The sequence below is a fragment of the Parasteatoda tepidariorum genome, chromosome 4, assembly GCF_982258835.1.
Source record: "Parasteatoda tepidariorum strain Cologne lab strain chromosome 4, Ptep-v5.0, whole genome shotgun sequence".
Lineage (NCBI taxonomy): Eukaryota > Metazoa > Arthropoda > Arachnida > Araneae > Theridiidae > Parasteatoda > Parasteatoda tepidariorum.
In genome coordinates this window covers 60461492-60486662 of record NC_141758.1, presented here as the reverse complement: position 1 = coordinate 60486662, position 25171 = coordinate 60461492, and the positions used below count along the sequence as shown (strand labels likewise).

The 25171-nt window shown below is 29.4% G+C and overlaps 1 protein-coding gene across 3 annotated transcripts in view; it reads left to right on the top strand.

Moving 5' to 3' along the window:
* The window catches only part of LOC107443308 (putative inorganic phosphate cotransporter), a 41572-nt gene that overhangs the window by 2260 nt on the left and 14141 nt on the right, over positions 1 to 25171 (top strand). The window contains exons 1-4 of one of the 3 annotated variants that reach the window (XM_087161206.1): positions 177 to 392; positions 8151 to 8338; positions 19536 to 19772; positions 21297 to 21480. In XM_087161206.1, the coding sequence (XP_087017332.1) occupies positions 386 to 392; positions 8151 to 8338; positions 19536 to 19772; positions 21297 to 21480 (616 nt within the window). In that variant the 5' untranslated portion in view covers positions 177 to 385. Of the gene's footprint in view, positions 1 to 176; positions 393 to 8150; positions 8339 to 19535; positions 19773 to 21296; positions 21481 to 25171 lie in introns of those variants that run through there. The other 2 variants (XM_087161205.1, XM_087161207.1) reach the window with 2 other exon arrangements.

Here is a 25171-nt window from a genome sequence, read left to right as displayed (position 1 = left end):
CAAAATCCGACCAATAACAACACTATGTTTTAAAAAATAATTAAATTCGAGCAGTAAAAGTTTGATGCAACTTACAGCTAAGTATACACGCGAAAGTTAAAGGAGTTATAAGAAAAAAGAAGATAAGAAAAACAAATGTACTAGATTCAATAACGAAGCTCATGATCGTTTCTCTCATAGAACTCGCGAGCTTCTGCATGGTCTTACAGGGAGCTTAACCGTGACAAAAAGCTTTGGAAATTACAAGCGAATGCTGCTTGTAGTAACTTATCAACTGGCGAGCTACTCAGCTGACAGATTACCTCACATCTCACATCGACGATCTGCAGCGAACTGAAGGGCGATAAACCTGACAGTTTGGATAACCCGTCGAGTTTCCAGGAAGATGACAGGTATGATTGAGAACCACTAGTGCTTCAAGATGGAAGTTGTGACGGTACCTTCTAGAAGAGCGAAATCCTCAACATGGGTTACCATAAACAAGAAATTTGAGCCTTTAGTAGTTAAAACGAAATGACATGTTTCTTATTATTGGACTACAGTTTATGGACGTCGGACTACTAATTTGTTATGTGCTGAGGCCTTCACTCTTCTAGGGTGCGTAGTATACGGGGACTACGTAGACCACTAGGACGAATATGCCCTAACAATATGATTAATATAGTAGGATTAATATAAATACGAAGATCAAAAATGATTACAAAAATGCACCCGTGATCGTTTGCTGAAAAAATAATCGATAAAACTTTTTTAGTATTATTTTTATATCGCTTAAACCAGACGATACGATGATGATATGAAAGATACTTGAAATATCATTTAATCTTAAAACTATTCTTAATGATATGCAGGGTGATACTAATATAATATCATTCATGCATATAGAAATGGAATATCAGCGTGGTCATACGTTGCGGGCGTATTTGCGTAACTAAATTTAAATAACTTCGGCATTTAAAATTATTTGAATAGAAAATAGTAAATCTAATGTAATATTAGTAATTAAAAATTTAATAAATACTATAAAAAATTTAAATATAACAAAATTATAAAATAAAAATTATGAAAAATAAATTAAAAATATAAGTTATAAAATAACTTATTATAAATATAATAAAAAATTAGTCCGAGCAACATATCTTTACACAATCATACAAAAAATGAAAATAATAATGACAAATATAAGAAAGTGCCTCTGAGAAATAATTTTCTTAACTCATAACTCTCGTTTTCCTTCTTAATTAAAAAGTTTGACATATTGTACTGAAATTAGTTTCCAATATGTATAACCTCTTAAATAGTTCGAATAATATTGAATCTATATTTATTCTTTGCCTCAATCTGTTGAAAATAAAAATTTACATTTATTCATAAGCGTCCGGAATTTTCCTATAATTTTACTAATAATTCTAGGCAGACATTTATTTCTGAATATTTCATTTACAAAAAAAGAGAAAAAAACAGCTAAAATTGATTTTGTATAGATTAACGATGCTGAAAATCAGTCTTTTACGTAACTATTTTACTTTAGAATTCCTTAGTCCTTTTTAATTTATTATTTTTTTATTAAACTTAACATAAAACAACTTGGTCCCCAAAATATTGCCTGTCATTATTTATAAATTGACTGCGAATTCTAGCTGGTTGTTAAAGAATATTTGCTCATTCCCATGCCTGCTCATTGCCTCCTTCCTGATATATTTACTAGGAAATAAGGCCCTTAATACCTACCCAGGTAGCACAACGATAATATTTAGCACTAGATAAATGCAATATAACACTAGAAAGCTCTAGACTCCTGAAAAATATATAGTAATATTGGAGTTAATGTTATATATGATTATAAAAAAAATTTGATCTCAAAGTTGAACATGTAAAATTATCATCTATTTCATTGCATTTGGTTCAGTACCACTTTTCGTAAAAAGGCACCTGATATTATTGATAAATCAAGATTTATTCGTGAAGGAACACAAAAAGTTAAAATTTTCCACAATTTTTGTTTTTAACGCTGCAATTTTAAGTTAGAAGATTATTGTAATCTGATTTGGTTTGTAAACGGTAAACTGGAAGAACTTTTTCAAATAACTGTTGTTGGGGTTACGAGGGATTGTATACATTATTACCAATTTAAATTTAGCGCTTCACTTCAGAGGGTATTTATTACCTTTTTATATTGTTAATAAACCGCCAGACTTTAAATAAATCATAAACATGTACTAGTGAATATTTCATTCGTAAAATTCCATTTTATTAAGTTTATCGATGCTTGAAATTTTATTTATAATTAATACGTTTTTAACACATGTATCTACTCTCAGTTAAAAATAGTTTAACGCTTAATGAGATCATAAAACGAGACACTTCTGATATTTCTTTTTATTCGCATATTTTTCAATTCTATAAAAACATAAGGTTTAGATTTTTGTCTAGAAGTTATTGCAAGATATGCAAGTAAAACTACGCTAAGTAAGTTTAGCAAGGGATTAAAATAATGCAATCTTTTTCTAACAATAATCCAGATAAATTAATACGTAAATAAATAAAACATCTATTTTTCTTTGCCTACTAACTGAAAGTTAATAATCTTTTGAACCAAATTTGGGTTGATAAACCCTTATGTTTAAAAGCATTGCTTTTTTGGATTCAATAACTATTGAATACTGTCAAAACACTAATTCAACTTTTGCTTTTACAATAAAGAATAAAAATTTATTTATTTGTATAAATCTAACAAAAATATAAATATGTATTTTTTTCTTGTGTTTCAACAAAAGATTACCAAGATTTTCATGTATCATGTTAAACAATGAAGGTAAGAATGTACTTGTACAATGTTTTCACAATTGGATGAAGTTTATTTTATAATGTGTTTTGTTTTGAAGTAAAGCAATTGTGTATTGAAATGGGTGTAATGTTTGTCAAGATTTCTTGATTCTTAATTATTGAAGACTTGTAAAGGAATCTGAAAGTTCTGAAAAATAAGTTCGATATTCATTTTACAATCTATATTATATAAAACGCTAATACGTACGTATGTATCAATAAAACCGATGATATTTCTTTTCTCGCGCTGGCAACAGTTTTCATTTTTAATTGGGTTTACTATAGCCTACGTCACAGGTTGTATTATTCCTACTAAATTTAACCCATGAACGGCATTCTCTGCGAGCCTAACTTCAAGCCACAAATAAGCAAACGAAGTGTTTGATCGTTTAAATAGCTGCTCGCCAGATTTTATTGCATTATAAAGAAAAGTAATTGATATTCGATTTTTGATTAATAATTGATTTATGTGGATAGTGGCATTTATGTGGATAGTGGCAAAGAATTTAGCATTGCGTCATGGTAAATGTTATTCCTACTAAGTGGAAGTAGTTGTGTCTTTTTTATATTATACCCAATTGATTGGATTCGGCGCGCAAGAGCACGTAGTGAGCATCATATGGCTAATCAATATTCGCGATCGCAACGAACTATAGGGGGCGTTGTTGTATGAGACGCATACCTGCGATTTCTATATGAACCGTCATTCAGTTACTCTGGAGACGTCTTTAATGTAGCGTGTAGCATTGTAACGTTCCTTCTTTAATGTGGTTTATTAAATTTAAAAAAGAAAAATGTTTGATATCCCTTCTTATACAACCGAAAACAAGATGGTATATATATTTTTTTTTACAGAAGGAACATCCAAAACACATCTGAAAAATATTTGTAAATGAACAGAAAAAAATATGTATCTTCTTATTAGAGTTAAAACCTAATGCCTGAGAAATAGTTTTACTAAATTTAATGATATAACCTGAAAGGCCTATTTAAACTTCACATTCCATAGTTTTAAGAATCATATTACTTCAAACATTAAAATGAACAAAAAGTATACATAAGCCTCATAATTTTATGAGATTTAATTTTGTAAATAAAGTTTTTTGACAAGTAATTTTATCAAAAAATTTCAAGTTTTAATAAAAATCATTATTTAGAAACTGAAAAACGTGAAGTAAAGAATGCTTACGATACAAAACAAAAAAAAAAACAAAAAAATTCTAAAAATTCCTTATATTGAAATAAACAACTTTCATGTTTTTTCTTTTTTGATTCATAATCGGACGTAGAAAACCATTCTATAGAAAACTATCATCAAGAAAAAAACTACTTAAAAGTAAAATTTTTTATTTTATAAAAATTAACACTTACCTGCTTTATAAATCAGAAGAATTCCAAAATGATTTGTTCTTCAACTTTTGTTACCATTTTTTAGTGCTACGAAAATGCGATTTGGGATTTGCCAAAAATAGAACAAGATGCAATTTTATTTTTTCTGGTGCGAAATATTTTGCCCATTGTCCACCGAAATCCGATAAACTACTTTTATTTTAAATAAAGTGTTTCGTTTTATGATTTGTCACAAAAATTTTAGGTGTAGATTGGCGGCACTTAAAAACAGCCAAATCTGTAGCTGTTGTGGCGTTAATACATAAGTACCGAATTTTTATTCATACTTTTCTGAATCATATTACTTGAAACATTAGAATATGCATGAAGTATACATAAACACATAATGTTATACCATTTATGTTTTCAAAAAAAGTATTTTGACAACAATTTTTATCAAAAAATTATAAACTATAAAACGGAAAATAAAGAATTCTTAGGATAAAAAACGATTTTAAGAATTCTTTACTTTGAAATAAAAACTTTCATATAGTTTCTTTTCTTTTAGTTCTTAATCAGACGTAAGAAACCATTCTGTTGAAAACTATCATCAAATAAGAAAAAAAAGTTTTACAAGCTAATTTTTTATTATAAAAATCATAACACTTACCTTCATTATAAATCCGTAGAGTTCCAAATGAAATGTTCTTCGTTTGAAAGTTTTATTTACAAATGACACTATTTCAAGTAATTTGGTTGATTCTTTATTGTTGTTTTCCGAATTATATAGATACAGAAATATATACTGTTCTAAAATAAAGAAGAATTCTATAACTATTGCAGTTCTTGACGTTCTGAATTCACATTTCTTTATTGGAATGACGAAAGCAATGTTGACTTCATTTTAATTTGTAATGAATTGAAGACAGAAGAAATTATTTTACCGCAATATACACATCTGTAACAGCAAGTGATCATGAAATTGTAAGTTATGTTGTTGGTAATAGAAAGGTAAAAATTATTAAGAAATTGTTCTTCAAATGCTTGGCGTGTTCTGCTTCAATGTTCGGCATGTTCTGGTTAGTTTTTTCAAGTTCTTCAGCTGTTCCTTAGGGAAATTTTGATTTTTTTTGCTGCTAAGAAAATGGCGTCCGTCATGGCCGATGACTTTGATGGAACTAAATGAAACCGTGATAAATTAATGTCTGATATTTACAGGCTCCCGATAGACGGCGTACTCGAGCGTTGCGATCGCGAATTATATAAAACGCTAATACGTTTTAATTGATAGGCTTCGGCGCGCAAGAGCACGTAGTGAGCATCATATGTCTAATCGGGTGAATTCTCACCGAATTATTAAAAAAATTCTCACAAAATTATCTTCATCGAAGCAGATGCTTTACATCCGGCTTTCAGTACTATTTCATATTGTTTTACAACACATGGTTTTAGCCCTCTGGTGGGAAAGACTTTAAAACAAAACTTACAACAGTTACTTTTCTCAACAACTGAAATTTAGAATAGTGTGATTAAGAAAAATATGTGAACTGTTTGCAATTTCAAATTAATATTGAAATGCACAGGTTTAGAATTTTCTACAGTGAAAACTTTTCGGAACTTCAGTGTTCAAAAAAGTATACAAAAGCTAGAGGTTAAGAACGTATCCAATGAGCGAGCAAAGTGAGCATCGGATTGCAAAGCAATCCGAAATGAACTGCAAAAGCAGTTCCGGGGGTTGGCGAGCGGCAGCGAGCAGGGGGCGTAGCCTCCTAGTTTCATAATAAATCTTCACAATTTTAAAAACATAGGGCTTGAGAGACGTGATGATTGCATTAATGAAGCTTTATAACATATAATGTTGGAGAATTTTTATAATAGTACTTAAGTGGTATAAAAATAATTGAATGTATTTAAAATTTGGTTAATTATAACTTTCGGTGACGTTGTGGATTTTTGTCTTTAGTACGATTTGAAGCAAAAATTGCTTTTCATACAAAAATATCAAAAACAAAATTCCCTATTCTGTAATTTTTGTTTACACGCTTTTTTGTGTTTACATACTAAGGTTCATTTTCTCGTTAACTTTCATTTCATCCTTTCCTCATATATTTTGTTCCTTCTATCTGTTTTCTTCTTTCTAATGTGATGATTATAAAGGTCACAATTTATTTCTTTTATTAATAGACTTTTTACAATTTTTTTATGAAACCTATTCACTGGGTCCGTAATGCATGATCTCTTATCATCAATCTGGAAATGGAATTCTTTTGTTTTAATTAAGAATTAAATTTTATGATAGCAGAATCCTCGAGATAAAAACTGATGGTAGTCTAATTTCAATCATTAATAATAAAGGCCTCTTTTAGAAGGTGATGTAATAAATGTATGTTTTTTTATGCAAATTTAATTCAAATGAATTATGATTATTACTTTTTACAGACTGTAAATATTACGTAACTTTTTCGGCAAAAGATTGTTGTTATAGTACAAAGTAGCTTTAAATAATTATCGGATTGCTAAAAATATTCCTGATATGTCAACTTAAATTATTTATTAAAATGAAATATTTTTGACACTTGTTTAAAATATTAGATTCTTGATTCAGCCCTTTGAAGAAATCTCTACCGTTGCTTTATGTTTTGTTTCAGATTTTTTTGTTCGGTAAAGTTTAACGTACTGAAAAAATAAAGTTACGCTAGGTATTCCTTCATTCAATTTCAATGGAAAAAGAAATGAACGAAAACTTATGGAAGTAAGGGTAGATATTTTACCACAAGTAAGACAAGTGTGAACATTTATTTTTCCAATTTTCGTTAGCTTAACAAAACGGAAGCTAATTGAATTTATGTTGTGGCGTAACTACCACTACGATTATTAAGCATCAATTCATTGGTATATAATACATGCTAACTTGATTCAATCACGAGGGACCTTTTGTTGGATAGATGAAGATTGGCATAGTCGTTAACACCGCCCCCACATTGGTGACCTCCTGACGTGATTTGAACACGCAGTAACGCCTACTTTGATTTGGTAACGCCTACTTCGATGGATGATCCATACTGAACAATTGACTTGCTACTTGTGACTGCATCATTATCCACCTCCTCACGCTGTTGCTGCTCAGTTTCACTCTCACACACACAACGCATACACTCGACTGCTAAAGGCAACACAGGAGCGACATTCAGCACTTAAATAAAAACCTAGTGATCTTAATCCAGCTCTTCCGGTCTTTCACAAGTACAGCAACTAGTGGTATCAGTTCATCAAATTCTATCCCTGATAATTCGATGAACTATTATTATGGCTAACTAGTATTATGGTAACTAGTATTATGGTGTAACTACCACTACGATTATTAAACATCAATTCACTGGTATATAACACATGCTAACTCGATTCAATCGCAAGGTACCTTTTGATAGACGAAGATTGGCATAGTCGTTAACTGTGCCCCCACAATGTTAAAATCAATTAATATAGTTCACAGAAATATAAAAAGTTAATTGTAATTTTTCTCGTTTCACAATTGAAAACATGTCGTTAAAATACGTACCTATTTCAACGGTGATCAATAAATCATTCAGTCAAATCTCAACAACTCACTATCAACAACAAAGTCTCACTTAGGAGTTCTCGATTACAAACGCTAATTTCTAGTGATAAAAAAAAGATGCGCGCCAACACATGGGTGTTTTTGAAAGGGAAAATAATTCGCGTTTTGCGTAAATGAGTGAGAATTGTGTGTAAGCTAATTCTATTATAAGTGTTCAGACTTGAATTACTCCCATTAAATCGTATATGAACTCTCGATTTGGTCCTCGAACAAAATGTTTCTTCACACGATTTTTTGAGTTGTTTAAGAATTTATTCGAGGACCTATTATATCGCAGTTTTTACAGTGTAGAATTATTAAATAACATAACTGGATTATGCTTTTAATTTTCATGTATAAATTGTAAGAAAGCTGGTATTTACTTTTAATATTGCAGGTGTTGTCTTTCAAAGAAGATATGTGATAACTTTTCTGATTTTCCTTTCATCCATTGTGACAGAATCACAGCGTTTGAATTTGAGTTTTGCAATAGTGGGCATGGTGAACAATACAGGAAGTCGATCAATTGGTAATAACGAAGCGGAGTGTCCTTACCTGAGAAATGAGACAAGCATCCTAGAAAATGTGATTATCACAACTTTCTTTTCATTTAAATTTAAAGCAAATAGGCTTTGATAAAGCAAACTAATAACAATTTACAACATTCAAATTGACAAAGCAAAATATTTTTTTATTTTCAATAAGCATTAAAACTCTAGTAACGTATGACTATTATAATCAAAAAATGAAAAGTAAAACATTCTTTTTTTTAAACTTGATTTATATACTACTAAAGTAATTATTAATGTGAATTACACTGGGGAAAACAATAAGGTTTTAATTAAGCAAAATGATAACAATTTGCAACATTCTAACTGACAAAGCTAATAACGATTTACTTTCAATAGGCAACTTCTAATAGAGTTAAGAAACATCATCAAGATAAAAACTGCTTCTGAGTCCATGCCCGAAATTTTAATCGTACGCAACTAGTGGCAATTCCTTACTAGGATTTGTTCAGAAGCACACCCAGATAGCAAAATAAGGTTTTATTCACCCAACAAAAACCTTTTCATGTAAACCTAAAAAGGGTTTTTCACACGGTTTTCGTGTAAACCTTCTAACCTTAAAACGAGGTTTGCGACAATCTGCTCTATTCTACGCACATTACCCTAATCCAAAACCTTGGGAAACAACCTTCCACATAACAACCTTAAAACGAGGTTGTCTTAGGGTTTTCAAGCGAGAAAAGAAAACCTTGAATAAAGCTAGTTCTAAGGTGAAAATCATCTTAAATCTACATAATTATAAGGTTTCCGTTCGCAGCGTTTCGTATGGTCATCTAAAATCTACCTTGTCATGAGATTTTCATTGACAATGCAATTTAATACTGTACGTCAGCTAAAACGTCATTCTGAACGTGATGTCATCTCTTCCACGATTGTGTGACGGCGCGTTTCATTATTCGTTTTATATTTTACTTCTTATAGCTTCTCAATCCGAGAAAAATTCTCCTTTCCATCTATTTTGCTTGATTATTTTGGGGAAAACAGTCATTTTTTATCAGCCTGACTTACTTTGCTTTTAGAACTTAGAGATTTACAAGTTAAAATATCGTTTAATATGAAATTTTTTTTATTTGACGATTTGATTAATGAAAACATAAAATAAATAGAACATATGTAATACTTAAAGAGAGTCTGCATATTTTCGTCTTTCTTATTCGGAAATTTATGCGGTGTGAGAAGTTTTGATGAGTGCAAAAATGCTCAGTTTTTTGTATATCAAAGAAAATTAACATTAAATATCTTCTTCTGTCAAAATAAATAAAATGCAACTGATTATTTATCTCTTACTTAATATGTATGATATGATAAATGTAGGAAACGTAATGATAACAAAATATTTTTTAAAAGAAATCGTTTAATGAATGTAGAAGCTCCAAACATATTTTTTTAACACAAAACAGCAAATAAATATTATGATTATCATAACAATTAGTATATGACAAGTGTATTAGTACAAATCAGATATGTCATAATTATATTAGGTATTTTGTTATATAAAAATATTATTTGTATAATAACCATTAGTGACTAATACAAAACTGATACACCATAATCAACTATTTCGTCAATACATAAACAAATGATATTATAGGTATAATAACCACCAGTGAATATACAACATATTTAACATGAAGGAATTAGCGAAACAATCCTCATTAAAATAAATTACTTCCTCGTCAGATATTCTCCTTTCTCTGAAAAATAAGAGGAAATTTTTGTGAGCGTACTTGCGTATATTGAATGAAATTTTATGCATATACACATGAATTGTATGTACGTACATGGACACAAACGTATATTGTACATACAGGAACGCATGCATACATTATATGTATACAGGTGCATATACACGTGTAAATAAAAATGCATGCATACACACGTATAAGTAAAAATACATGCATACACACGCAGTATATAATTATATTTATGTGGTCACTTTAAATATCGTTGTATGAATAACATTGTTATTAAATAGTACATGCATATAGTACATGCACACGTGAGTACATTGTATGTCATATGAACGTAGAATGAATAAATTATTTGTTGAAAACAAAAAGCAGACCACTCTGAAAATTTTTTGATCTAATGATCGGTTGTTTTTGTTGGTCTATGTCGTACTAACGATGAACAATGGGCTATTGGTGTAGAGTTGGGAAACATTCCTGAGGATGATATGAAGACATGTCAACACAATTTTGATCCTCTGCAGAGGGGATGGATGGCTTGACGACCTGCGAGTGAAATCGAGATCTTAATGGCTGAAAAGTTTAATTAGGATAGATACCGCACACCTTTGGATCCTTTGTAGGTTGATCAAAGTGATCACCCATCCACACACTGACCGTGATCCTTGACTTCGGTGTTCTACTGGGAACAGTGTCTTAAAGTTCACTCTACTGCGAGATGATCGGATATTTACGTTCTTGAACTCAATCTTAAGGGTTCAAAGGATCTCAAATATGTTAATTAATTAATGCAAACCATATTTTAAGTTATTAAATTAGACAAAAATAAAACGTACTTTCTCTGAAAAACATACCTTTTCTCGACGGATGCACATTTCTGACCCACAAAATATAGGGCGTAGCCGCACTCTGGGAAATATGGTCCTAATAATAGGTTGGTCAAACGAGCCGTCCAACGTGTATTCGCAAAACGAAATAAATCGTCCCAATAGTGAGGTCTGAGTCCAAAGCTTAGACTCCTTAATGTTAATTTGACTTTTTGAGTATTTCACCATGTCTTGAGAACTTTTAAAACGAATTAAAATAATTTTGCATACAAACATAAATTTCATTTATCCAAAGATAATTCTTTGCAAAATATAACTTTTAGTAAATATTTACTTTTTTAAAATTTTATTTTATAATAGCCAAAAAATTTTTGATTATTACAGTACACAATTTTTTATGACATTTTAAAGAAGGAAATTTTAAATGGCAAAATACAACATTTGAGTAGAATGGATCGAATAGTTCCTGAAAATTGAATTTTGAAAAAGTCACATTATTAAGAGCTATTCGATTAATTTCGTTCAAATTTTGCGCTTTGCCATTTAAAATTGTTTAACTTAAATTCAAAATTTTTTAGACTATCATTGAATAAAATAATTAAAAACAATTATTTTGACTAAAATTTATATTTTGCATGGAATTAGCTTTGGACAAACGAATTTTTTAATTGAGTGCAAGAAAATTTTAAATTAATTTAAGATGCTCTCAAGATGTGGTCTCATACGTAAAACATATTAACATTAAGGGGTACAAACCTTGAACCGCTCTTCTGACTATAACTATTGGGACTATTTTTTTCCAGATTACGGCCACCCCTATAATTTGAGAGTCAAAAACCCAAGAAACACCATAAAAAAGGTATGTTTGTTCAGAGAAAGTATCTTGTGTCTGATTTCGTAACTTTAAATATCGTGGGCACTAAGTAATTAGCATATATGTCATCCTCTCGAACCTTTAAGATTGAGTCCTTGAATGTGAAGATACGATCATTAGATGAAAACTTATTTAGAATGGTCCATTTATTTTTTGCGTATTGTACATACGTATATATACTTTAAGTAGTATATATAAGTATGCATAATCTTATGTACGTTAATTCACATATATGCAGATACACGCATACTTTATATGAATATATAATGTATATGTCACGGGCAATGTAAATAATTGGGCATTGTTTATAATGCGCGGGCAATTTAAAAAGTGCCCAAAAGGATATGACAAAATGATAAATTATGTTGCAATTATTACATTGCCCGGTCATTATGTATAATGCTAAAAGTCAAGTGGGCAATTTGTGTCACACACAGCCACAGGGTGTCTTGGGATATTCATCCACTTTTAGATGCACCTGCATAATTTTTTTAAAATTTTTTCCCGCACATGCGCTGTATAAAGCAACTACTTCAATTACTCTTATCTGGCGCAGTTTTTATTTTTTTATTTTTTAATTTTAAAGCAATAATTTCGGTATCAGTTCAAAATTGATTCAAACGCTTTGTTTAATTTTTTTCAAACATTTAAGTTATAGCAAAAGTGGCACTAGATCTAGTATATAATTCGGACATTTACCAAAGGTCTAGTCACACTAGGTCTGGTTAAGTGCCATTGCCCGGTATATCCTACACTGATGTTTTTTTAAGGTCAAGTGCCACTGCCCGGTATACATTTGCCCGGTATACCCTACACTAATGTTTTTTTAAGGTTCAGTGCCACTGCCCGGTATACATTTGCCCGGTATACCCTACACTGATGTTTTTTTAAGGTCAAGTGCCACTGCCCGGTATACCCTACACTGATGTTTTTTTAAGGTCAAGTGCCACTGCCCGGTATACCCTACACGGATATTTTTTTAAAGTCAAGGGCCATTGCCCGGTATATATTTGCCCGATACTCCAAACACTGATGTTTGTTCTAAGCTATCGTCAGTAAGTATTAAAATATCGAATAAATGTAATTATATCCACGAATAAATTAGTATCAAATTGGATGTAATAAATATTTTGGACATTCACCAAAGCGACTAATTTGATTGTCAACATTCACCGGTGAACATTGGCCAGCCAGAATCACACCACACGCACGTGGTTGTCCCATTGCGGTCAATTAATCAAAGTGCCCAAAGAAATAATAGCGGTATTTATAATGACCGGGCAATGTGAGAAATTATCGTAAAGTAATTCAAATTTATCAAATTGCCCAATTTTAATGGTCATTATTCATAATAACTAAGCATTATGAATACTGACGTAAATAATTACATTGCCCGTAACATATATATGTATCTATGTAAATGTGGGTATATTTGTACGCCCGTACGTTTGTACGTATATACACAATTTATATATGTTCAATATATGTACGCATATATGCGCTATGTAATAACGATGTATGCACTTATGTATAAACAGGGCGCAAAAAAGGGAAAACCCTGAAAATATTTTATCTATTGATCGGATTTTAATGTACATAATACTAATCGATCTTATTTGTTTGAATGTCTAACTTTATGAGGGATTCAGTTCCTAGACCCTTAAAACAGGAGAAGCACCTGCCATCTGCAAAATATGGTATCAACAGTTTATGAAGGAGAGCGGTTGAAAGTTTGAATCACTTAATGTTAAAATTCCTTTTTGCAAATTTCGTATTGTATAACTTTTAAAGCAAATCAAAAATTTAAAATTTGAATGAAATCAATCGAAGTGTTCTTCAGAAATCGAATTTTCTATAAATAGCTTTTTTTTGGAATTTGACTACCTAGAAACTATTAGTCCGATTTCATTCAAATTTCTCATTTTGATTTTAAAATTACTTTCTTAAAAATTATGGAAAAAAATTTCTATATTTTGCAATGCAAAGTGTTTTCGACAATTAGTAAATAAAATAAAAAATAATATTTATTTGAAGTTATTTTTTGCATAGAATTATCTTTGGATAAACGAATCTTATAATAGTGTGCAAAAACTTCATGATTCGCTTAAAAAAGCTCTTCAAATACAGCGAAATACTCAAAGCTTTGTTAACATTAAGAGATCCAAACATTCAATCGCTCTCCTGCTTAAACAACTTTGGCAATATTTTCAGGCTGTAAAACTTTTAAAATATTGACTACCTTCCATATTTTTAGGATCAAAAATTCAAATCCATTGGAGAAAAAAAATCGTTTTTTTTTTCTTCTTGTTTTGTAACTTAAAATATCGTTTGTATAAATTAATTAGCATGTACAAGATTAGGTCCTCGAACAAAAAAAGAATTGAGACTCAAGACGTAAACCATTTACTTATTAGATTGAAAGTTATTTAAGACGAGTAATTTTGTTTCGCACTATATATAAATATGAAGTCGAATCAATAGATAAACTACATTCAAGTTCCGAAAATTTTGTGGTAGAAGCAATCCATCAATTAGCACAATCGATCACGTTATCTTCCATGTTGAGCCCGAACTATCGCCTAATACAAACTGAACCAGGGTGTCCTAGTACCGGTCACAAAAATTTTAATGGCTATTATTCGAAACTTGACAGTATTCGATGATTTTTGATCAATTATAGAAATCAAATTTCTGAAATGAATTCCAATTTCAAAATGAATCACAATTATTCCTATAAGCAATCAATTCTACTTATGGTGATTAGAAAACGAATAAAACATGTATTATCCTGTCTTGAAATTAAAAGTGCTTAAGCTAATCGGAAAGTTACCGAAATTACAAATACAATCTTCTAGCTATGGATACACTCGAAAGTGGGTTAAGAAAATATTATAAATGCTACGTTTGGAAAAAATCAGATTCAAATTATAGTGATACACAGTTTCTATTTTAAAATCCTGATAAGTAGTCTGGAACCTCATAAAACTTTTTAATGTGGATAAATCTTCAATTTCTGAAATATTATTTTTATTTGCTGGGCTATATTTTGGTATTACTGTAAATCTAACTAACGTTAGTGCTAATTTCCATTTTTTATAATAACTATAAATGTATTGTAAATGCTATTTACTTAAATCTATCGGCAACTCATAAATAAAATAAAAAATTAAGGTAAAATAGTAATAACAGTAATAAATGAAAGTATTGATAATTAAATTTAAATTATAGTTTCAGTGTTTACTTGAAACTTACTGAAATTAAGAAGGGAGCATAATAACCATTTAATATCCTTTGGGTAAGGCCGTTCCAAGCATAAATTTAAGTTTTAAATTCTTAAGTTAATATTAATTATTGATAATCTTAAAAAAACAAATAACAATGTGTAAATTAAATACTTAATAAGGCAAATGAAATGCAATTAAACAGTGTACCTACTTTTTATATCAACTAAAGGGAAACATCTTAAACTTGGAAGAATAAAACAGAATATCATTAAGAAACTTCAATTTTAAACTTAAATCAAGCAAGTAAACTCCAAGATTGTAAATGATCAGTAGCCGTAATATTAGTACAAATTTGCGCATGACGTAAGCAGCAGTTTTTAAGACAGCATTTTGAGAGTGAGAAGAATCAGGGGTTTGCAATAATTTTCAAGAGTTAAATTTAGTGAGATTATTTTTTTTCATTTTCTTTTATTTTCTTTTATTTTTCTTTAATTTCATTTTCTTTTATTTATCATTTTTAATTGAAAAAGGATATTGAAGTTTGAACATTAAGCATTGCCTCAAAGTTTCGGTACAATAAGGCTAATGGAAGTTTTTCTAGTTTTTAAGAGAGCTTTGCTTAAAATTTTATTTATTGCTTTTCCATTTTAATTTTATGTATTTTAGACGTATATTTGTTTGATAATTCAAATAAGACGTTAAAAGAAAGAGAATAGATTTAAAATAATATCTTCCGATTTTTTGAACGACTTAATTAAATTTTAATTAAACAGACTTTTAGCCCCCCCCCCCTTTAGAAAGACTTATTTTTCTTTATATTAGTCCCTTTTACATTCTTTTTTTATTTTAAATTTTTATTTTCAACAGTGTTTTGCCGATAATGTATAGAAAAAATTCTTGACACGAAAAAACTGCTGCAAAATTTCAGGAATGGTTGAATATTTACATACCTGCTTACTTATAAACTTTTTCGAGAAAATCTTTTACAGCAGTGTCAAAATTTAAGTTAAGAGGTATAAAATTTTTACATCCTTTTAAAATATGTAATTTCACCTGACACAATGCAAAATTTGAGCATAATCGGTTGAATAGTTTCTGAGAAATCGAATTTTAAATATATACAGGAACAATTCGATAGATTTAGCTCGATTTTGTATTTTGCCATGTAAAATTACATACATAAAAATTGTATAAAAAGTTGTATGCCTTATAATTCAAAAATTTCCAGCATTTATTTAATAACGTAATAAAAAGTAGTAAATATCTACCGAAGTTTATTTTCTGCATGCAATTATTTTTGGATAAACGAATTTTAAAATTATGTTCAAAAATTTTTTAACTCGCTTAAAAAGGTCTCTATATATGGCGAAATATGCAAAATATGAAATTAAGATAGAGGCATCCAAACTTTGGATCACCCTCATGATCAAACTATAGGGACAATATTCCCCAGATTGTGGCTACCCCCTATATTTTGGGGGTTCAAAATCTGAATCCGTCGGAAAAAAGGTATGTTTCAGGTATGAAAGGTATTCAGGGAAAACACATTTTTGTGTTTAATTTCGTAACTTAAATAATCACCTGCACTAATTAATGAGATTACCCCTTCGAAAAATTAAGATTGAGTTATAAAACGTGAAAATTCAATCATTAGATCAAAATCTATTCAGTGTGGTCTGTCTTTTATTTTGCACACTATACATCGAGTTCTGTGAACAAAATTTTCTTAAATTCACTCCAAAGATATGATGAAAAAAGCTGTGGGTTTAGGTTTTGAATCCACCCAGTTTTAGAGCGGGTACCAGCTTGTCAGGGAAATAAAGGCGGTAGGTGCACAATGCTGATTTTATTTTCACCATCACTCCTCGTTAGTCATAAATCGTAGAGTCTTAATATCGATGACCCTCTAGCTCACAATAGACAGTTGGGCGAATTTTTTCTGTATATAAATATTTTAAATAAAATTTCTCTTCTCGGATATTTTATTGCTATACCATAACTAGGTTTGCAATGAGGTAAAATGAACGAGAGAAGGCCAGACATTTTAAAGGAACCGTAAAGCATGGGAACCCTAAAGCCAAATTCGAGAAAAAAGTAAAATTTGTAAAAAAATATTGAAGAGTCAATTTTAAACTCCAGATTAATTTTTTTTTTAAATTTTATTTATTTTTTAATGAGATTGTTTGAATGAAAAGTTTCTAAAAAAGAACTATTACTTATACTTGTGTTGAGAAACCTTTCGTATGTAAGAAAGAAATTTTTCGTATTGTACTTTCGCAGACCATAAAAAAACAATCCAAAAACATGGTCTTATGCTCGGTTATTTGCTTTCTCTTAAATGAGGTCCTTTGCAAAATATTTTCTAATTATTTATTAATATTTTCGCTGAAAAGGTTATTATTTGCTTTATTTCGTTTCCTTTGAAAAAGGTTTTCGCTTAATATTTCTGCTAATCTAATCATGACAGCAAGCAAAAATGCAAAAAATAGGGTTTACAATTTGCTTGTTTTTTAACCCAAATAACAATATTTTTTAAAAAAGATTTAAAAATCATTTACTTTTCCTTTAAGGAGGAAAGGTAGGAAATTGCAATATTTTTACGTCATTGAAAAAAGGTTTTTACTGCAAACCTTTTCGTGACAATGAAAATAAAGTTAAAACACAAGGTTGTCGTAAGGTTACATGCTTTCTGGGACACGAAAGAAACTTTTCATAATAAGGAAGTACCCTTAGTGGCTCTATGATGACAATTCCCATCATGGATGGGGGGTTCATATAGTATTTTAATCCTGATGATATTTCCAAACTTCCCTAGAAGTTTCTTCTTATGGCCGGCACTATGGCTAATGGTTGGGTCTATTTCCCATTGGCCTCAGAAATGCCAGAATTACTACTCTTTTATCGTTACCCAGTGAACACCTATGGATAAGCCACGGTGGTGGAGTAGCGTCGCCCACGTCATACAACCACAAACCCGTTTATAGAGCTGGTTACATTCACAAATATAATTCCCTAGAAGTTTACAGCAACATTTATGTGACCTCTTGTTGTGTAGAACGTTTTTAAGTTTGTACATTTCGCCGAAAAAATAGACTAAAAATATCATTTACGAAAATTGTATCTCGCAGAGGCCAATCGATTGCAGATTTAAAATCAGCGGAACGAAATATTCTAAGATCCATTAAAAAAACCTCGTACAACTGGGAAAAGAATGTTTTCCAGTGCTATTCAAAAAAATTAATTGTGTGGCCTGATAGGAGAAAAGAAATGAACATCTAAGTTTTAATCTCCTTCATAGGCTGGGCTCAAACATAGCGTGTGTCCTGGTATTCTCAATAAAATATTTCTAAGCTAGTTTTCTATTCTTAATATTAACACGAAAATAAAAAAGTACTATGATAAAAGTAGTTTGCATTCAAATTTTAACGCCCTTAATACATTTTGTTAATACATTTTTGTTTTAGATTTAATACGAATCACTATAAAATATGGTTCAATTTAATGTCTCGTAAAGATTTCAGAAAGTGCAACTATTGAAAGTTTAAAAATATTATTAAAACTCGAACCTAGTTATACTCCGTTGTAAGTTAAGAAAAGACCATTATGGTAGAGGATTTAAGTAATCCGATATTGCGTATAATGCCGTTTTATTTCTCTATCGAATTATACAAATATGCTTTAAAAATAATTTAAAAGCATTAAAAGTTAAGCACGTCAAGCAGAAATTTAATTCGTGCTAACTTTTACGACATATATCACAGAATTATTAAAAAAAAAGGTTATAGTTTCGAAGTCTTACTAGAATCCTAAACTTCGATAAATAAGGAGAACATTCGTTCTTGGAAAAGAAGCATATATGACGTTGCAAGAGCACTGGATTTGATCGGACTACAAAAAAATGGCACGTCTGACAAGCCCTTAACAATTCAGATCAAATAACGAAACAAAAAAAAAATTTACTTTAGTTTCACTGTAGAAGAAAATCGTCTGAAGGAAACAATATATATTATTTTATCAGTTTTTTTAAATGCGAGTAATAGAAAGACGCATATGAGATGCGATTTTTACGTATCATTTTTATTAATTCTTATTAAATCTTATTGCATGTTAATTGATTATTCAATAAATTTTATTTTCCTCATTTCACACGATTTAAGAAAGCCAGGAAAAAGAAGGCTGTGCAACGTCGTTTCAAGAGCAGGATGATAAAAGCGATGAACTAGATCATTTACTTAAAAACGACAATAAATTAAAAAGAGATGGGTTATCTAGTTAAGCCACTGATGTTTTTTCTGTTTTGTTCTTTGGTATGATGTTCTTATTTGTTAATACTGTTATGTTTAAAATAATTAAAAGTTGGGAAGTTTTTTAACGTTGTTATTGGCAGTTTTTTTTTAAAAAAATAGAGTTGTGTTTTAATCAGTTCTGCTTCGTGTTTTAACACTGGCGATGTTGATAAACGTTTGCGCTGGGAACTTGTCCGCCATTTGGCGTATACTTAGATGCAAGCAGGTTCCCTCTATAGGTATAATGGTTTCTTCTTAACTTGCAACGGAGTCGAAAATGTGAAGAAAAATTATTTTAAATACTTTGTTTACAGAGAGAAGCGGAGTTTTCTTGGGATACAGAACTTCAAGGTTTGATTTTAAGTTCAACATTCATTGGCTTTGTTATTACTATTTTTCCTGGCGGTCTTCTATGCGAACGCTTTGGTGTCAAAAAATTGATTTTAATGAATACTATAATTGGGTCAATATGCAACTTATTATCTCCAGTAGCAGCTAGAACAAGTCCATATTTACTTTTCGTTGCTCATCTAAGTAAGGGACTTGCACAGGTAAAAATATAAATACATATAACAATATTTGCTCTCAGAGAAAAAAATATGGTCAAAATTACCAGAATATAGCAAAATTCTTCGTGTTCCTAGCTCTACGGGAACACAAAAAAGAGTCGTAATTTTTACCGAAGTGCTTTGGTAACGATTTGGATAAAGTGAAGAATAAAATATGGTTTTTTAACATGCAATAAAATTTGGTAATTTTACATCATACTTTTGATCACTGTTTAAAAACAATTTATTCTGTTAAATTTACTTTTCAGTTTTATATTTTTAATAAATGTGTGGAAATGAGAACTATAATTTTAAAAATCAGGATTTCAGGCAAACCATTACCATATGAACGGAAAAATAACCAAACAAATGGTTTAAATATTGTTTATTTTGATTTATTAAACCGAATTATGGTTTATGTTTGCCAGAAATGTTATTATCGTGCTGTACAGTAATTTTTACAAGAATTTTTTTTCTCCGTGTGATTTTAGAAACTATCATTGTATGTTTTTAAGTGTCATTAAGTACTAAGTTAAAGAGTTTAGGGTGTATGAGTGGTACAAATGTGTGAAGCAAGCCCAGATTTAATAAACTTTTATAAAGACGACCAAGGACAGTTCTGATTTCTTATTTTTCATCAATAAACAAATATTTAATGTTATTGTTTCGTTAAATACCAATACAGCATGTGACATTTTTTGCAACCTTAATTTATAGGTTTTAATCTCTCTTTAAATTTTCTCTCACAGGAGGTCAAACCATATTTCAGTAGGGAGTTTGATATAGTTTTCCCATTCTTAAAAAATCATTAATAAAAGAGGTAGTTCATAATTAAAGTAAAAAATAATAATGTAAAAAATAATTAAGTTAAAGGACGACAAATATTGTAAGCTTTAAAATACTGCCAACTTGTGAACTTTATTTAAGATAAAATGAAAAATATATGTCTAAGAAAAAAAACAGTCAAGTCTCTCGTTTTCTCATGTATATTAAAAGTTAAAATAAAATTTCGATCGATATAAATAACCCAAGTTAAAGCAGAAAGAAAAGTTTTCTACGAAGTATTATTTTATTCTTTAATTTCTTCCTTTTTTAATTTTAAGAAGGCTTTTATTAAAGACCAATCAATATAAATAGTCATAAATTTTTATGTATTTAAAACCAACTAATTCAGTAAAATTAGACCTTTCTTTCTAAAAATTAACACCAAAGATATTTTCTAACAAAAAACTTCGTTTTGTTATTATAAATCATACCTGAAAACGCCTCTTTATCTTCTCTGTAGATTTTTATTGAGGAAAATAAGGGTGTTTTGTGGGGAAGAATAAAATTTCTTTTAGAGTAGCATACTTTTCCAATGATTTTTTTTTTTCACTAAACAATTCTTTTACAGAGTAAATCTTTCTGTCAAAAATATCTTGGGTATTAATTCTTAAGAAGAAACACCCTTTTTTACTATAATTACTGGACTAATAATTTAAATTGTATTATTTATTTACGATATGCATGTTGAAAGAAATTTTTCAGGGTATATCACGGGCAGCTATAGCTCTTTTATCAGCTCGATGGTTTCCAATATGTGAAAAAGGATATCTTTCTGCATTCGTCCTGTCAGGGTTTTCTATAGGAGGTGTTATTGGTAGTGCGGTATCTGGACCAGTATGTGAACTAGACTTTGATGGAGGATGGCCGTTAGCTTTCTATATATTTGGTATGCTTATGCTGATAATTAAATAATCTATTGCGTATCAATAAGCCAACTTGAACATAAAGTTAGTTTTAGGAAAAAATACATCGGCCAATATCTCATATAATAAAATCTACCTTGGCAATTCGCGATCGCAACGAACTAAAAGGGGCGTTGTTGTATGAGACTAATACCTGCGATTTCTATATGAACAGTCATTCATTTACTCTAGAGACGTCTTTAATGTAGCATGTAGCATTGCAACGTTCCTTCTTTATCGTGGCTAATTAAATTTAAAAAAGAAAAATGTTTAATATCCTTTCTTATGCTAACGAAAACAAAATGGTATCTCTTTTTTTTAGAGAAGGAACATCCAAAACACATCGAAAAAATATTTGCACGTAAACAGAAAAAAATATGTATATTCTTATCAGAGTTAAAACCTAATGCCCGAGAAATAGTTTTACTAAATTTAATGATGTAACATGAAAGGCCTATTTAGGCTTTACATTCCATAGTTTTAAGAATCATATTACTTCAAAAATTAAAATGAACAAAAAGTATACATAAGCCTCATAATTTTAAGAAATTTAATTTAGTAAAAAAAGTTTTTTAACAACAATTTTTATCAAAAAATTTCAAGTTTCAATAAAAATCATTATTTAGAAACTAAAAAACGTAAAATAAAGAATGCTTACGATACAAAGCAAGAAAGAAAAAACCAATTCTAAAAATTCCTTACATTTAAATAAACAACTTTCATGTTTTTTCTTTTTTGATTCATAATCGCAAGCAGAAAACCATTCTATAGAAAACTATCATCAAATAAGAAAAAAACTACTTAAAAGTAAAAATTTTTATTTTATAAAAATTAACACTTACCTGCTTTATAAGTCAGAAGAATTCCAAAATGATTTGCTCTTCGATTTTTGTTACCATTTTTTAGTGCTACGAAAATGCGTCTTTGGGATTTGCCAAAAATAGAACAAGATGCAATTTTATTTTTTCAGGAGCGAAATATTTTGCTAATTGTCCACCGAAATCCGCTAAACTACTTTGATTTTAAATAAAGTGTTTCATTTTATGATTTGACACAAAAATTTTAGGTGTAGATAGGCGGCACTTTAAAACCGCCAAATCTGTAGCTGCCGTGGCGTTAATACATATAAGTACCGACTTTTTATTCATACTTTTCTGAATCATATTACTTGAAATATTAGAATATGCAAAAAGTATACATGAACACATAATGTTATACCATTTATGTTTTCAAAAAAAGTATTTTGACAACTATTTTTATCCAAAAATTATAAACTATAAAACGGAAAATAAAGAATTCTTTGGATAAAAAACGATTTTAAGAATTCTTTACATTGAAATAAAAACTTTCATACTGTTTCTTTTCTTATTATTCTTATAGTTCTTAATCAGATGTAAAAAACCATTCTGTAGAGATTTTATCATCAAATAAGAAAAAAAAATTTTACAAGCTAATTTTTTATTATAAAACTCATAACACTTACCTTCTTTATAAATCCGCAGAGTTCCAAGTGAAATGTTCTTCGTTTGAAAGTTTTATTTTCAAATAATATGTACATAGATTATCCCTTTATTACTTTTAAATAACGTACCACACATCAAAATTTTATAATTGTAAGATCTCGATATGAATTTGAATATGTAGCTTAAAAACAGAACAGCTGAATTCTAGTTGAAATTATCTATTCTTTCAAATCTAAAAAATACTTACCAAGAAAACGATAAAAAAATTTATTAATCATCAGCCCAAATGACACTATCTCAAGTAATTTGGTTGATTCTTTATTGTTGTTTTCCGAATTATATAGATACAGAAATATATACTGTTCTATAACAAAGAAGAATATTGTATAACTATTGCAGTTCTTGACGTTCTGAATTCACATTTATTTATTGGAATGACGAAAGCAATGTTGACTTCATTTTAATTTGTAATGAATTGAAGACAGAAAAATTATTTTACCGTAATATACACATCTGTAACAGCAAGTGATCATCAAATTGTAAGATATGTTGTTGGTAATAGAAAGGTAAAAATTATGGAGAAATTGTTCTGCCTTCAAATGCTTGGCGTGTTCTGCTTCAATGTTTGGCATGTTCTGTTTAGTTTTTCAAGTTCTTCAACTTTTCCTTAGGGAAATTTTGATTTTTATTTGCTGCTAAGAAAATGGCGTCCGTCATGGCCAAGGATTTTGATGGAACTAAATGAAAACGTGATAAATTAATGTCTGATATTTACAGGCTCCCGCTAGATGGTGTACTCGAGAGTTGCGATCGCGAATAATCTCAGAAAAAGAATAAGTATTTACCGTACACAGACAATTTAGTTTAGATGGCATTTATCATTCTTTATTTTGCATTACGATTTGATATTATATTAGTTTCAAACTTTCAGGTGATAGTAAAAACATATAATAATTAAATTGATAGTATATTAATCTGATACTAAAGGAGTGTAATTGTACTAAATATATAATCTAAACAAAATTATGTCAATTCGTTAATTTGGAAGATAAATACCAGATACATAATCGAAAAAAGATGATATCAAATTGATATTTCGGGTGATAATATAAAATATATAACCGAATAAAACCGTATATAAAAGAGACTTTATCTTAAAAGATCTTTCAAGTGTTTTCAATTTTGTTCTTATTTTACTATTCAATGAGAAAAAAATTGTTTTTTTCAGAATCGGATACAATAATCAAATAAATATACATTTTGCTTAACTTAAAATTACAATATATCAAAATGTGATTGAATGTATCTTATATTTTAACTTCACGTCGTAAATAGTACAATTTTTAAATCACTTTTTTTAGTTATAATTTGGCAATTATTATTTTAAAAAAGAAATAAAAAAGTATAACATATTAAAATGAATAATTGCTTAAGGATTTATAAAGACTAAAATACATAAGTTATTTTCTTTATAAAAAAGAGCTATAGTAAATTATATTTATTTATTCGCGATCGCAACGAACTATAGGGGGCGTTGTTGTATGAGACGCTTACCTGCGATTTCCATATGAACCGTCATTCAGTTACTCTGGAGACGTCGTTAATGTAGCGTGTAGCATTGCAACGTTCCTTCTTTAATGTGGCTTATTAAATTTAAAAAAGAAAAATGCTTGATCTTCTTTCTTGTACAACCGAAAACAAAATGGTATCTCTTTTTATTAGAGAAGGAATATCCAAAACACATCGGAAAAATATTTGTACATTAACAGAAAAAAATATGTATATTCTTATAAGAGTTAAAACCTAATGCCCGAGAAATAGTATTACTAAATTTAATGATATAACATGAAAGGCCCATTTAAACTTTACATTCTATAGTTTTAAGAATCATATTAGTTCAAAAATTAAAATGAACAAAAAGTATACATAAGCCTCGTAATTTTATGAAATTTAATTTTGTAAACAACGTTTTTTGACAACAATTTTTATCAAAAAATTTCAAGTTTCAATAAAAATCATTATTTGGAAACTAAGAAACGTAAAATAAAGAATGCTGACGAAACAAAAACAAAAAAAAAACAAAAAAAATATTCTTTTTTGTCGCCATTTTTAGTGCTACGAATATTCGTCTTTGGGATTTGCCAAAAACAAAACAAGATGCAATTTTATTTTTTCAGGAGGGAAATATTTTACCGAAAAAACGAGAATGTAC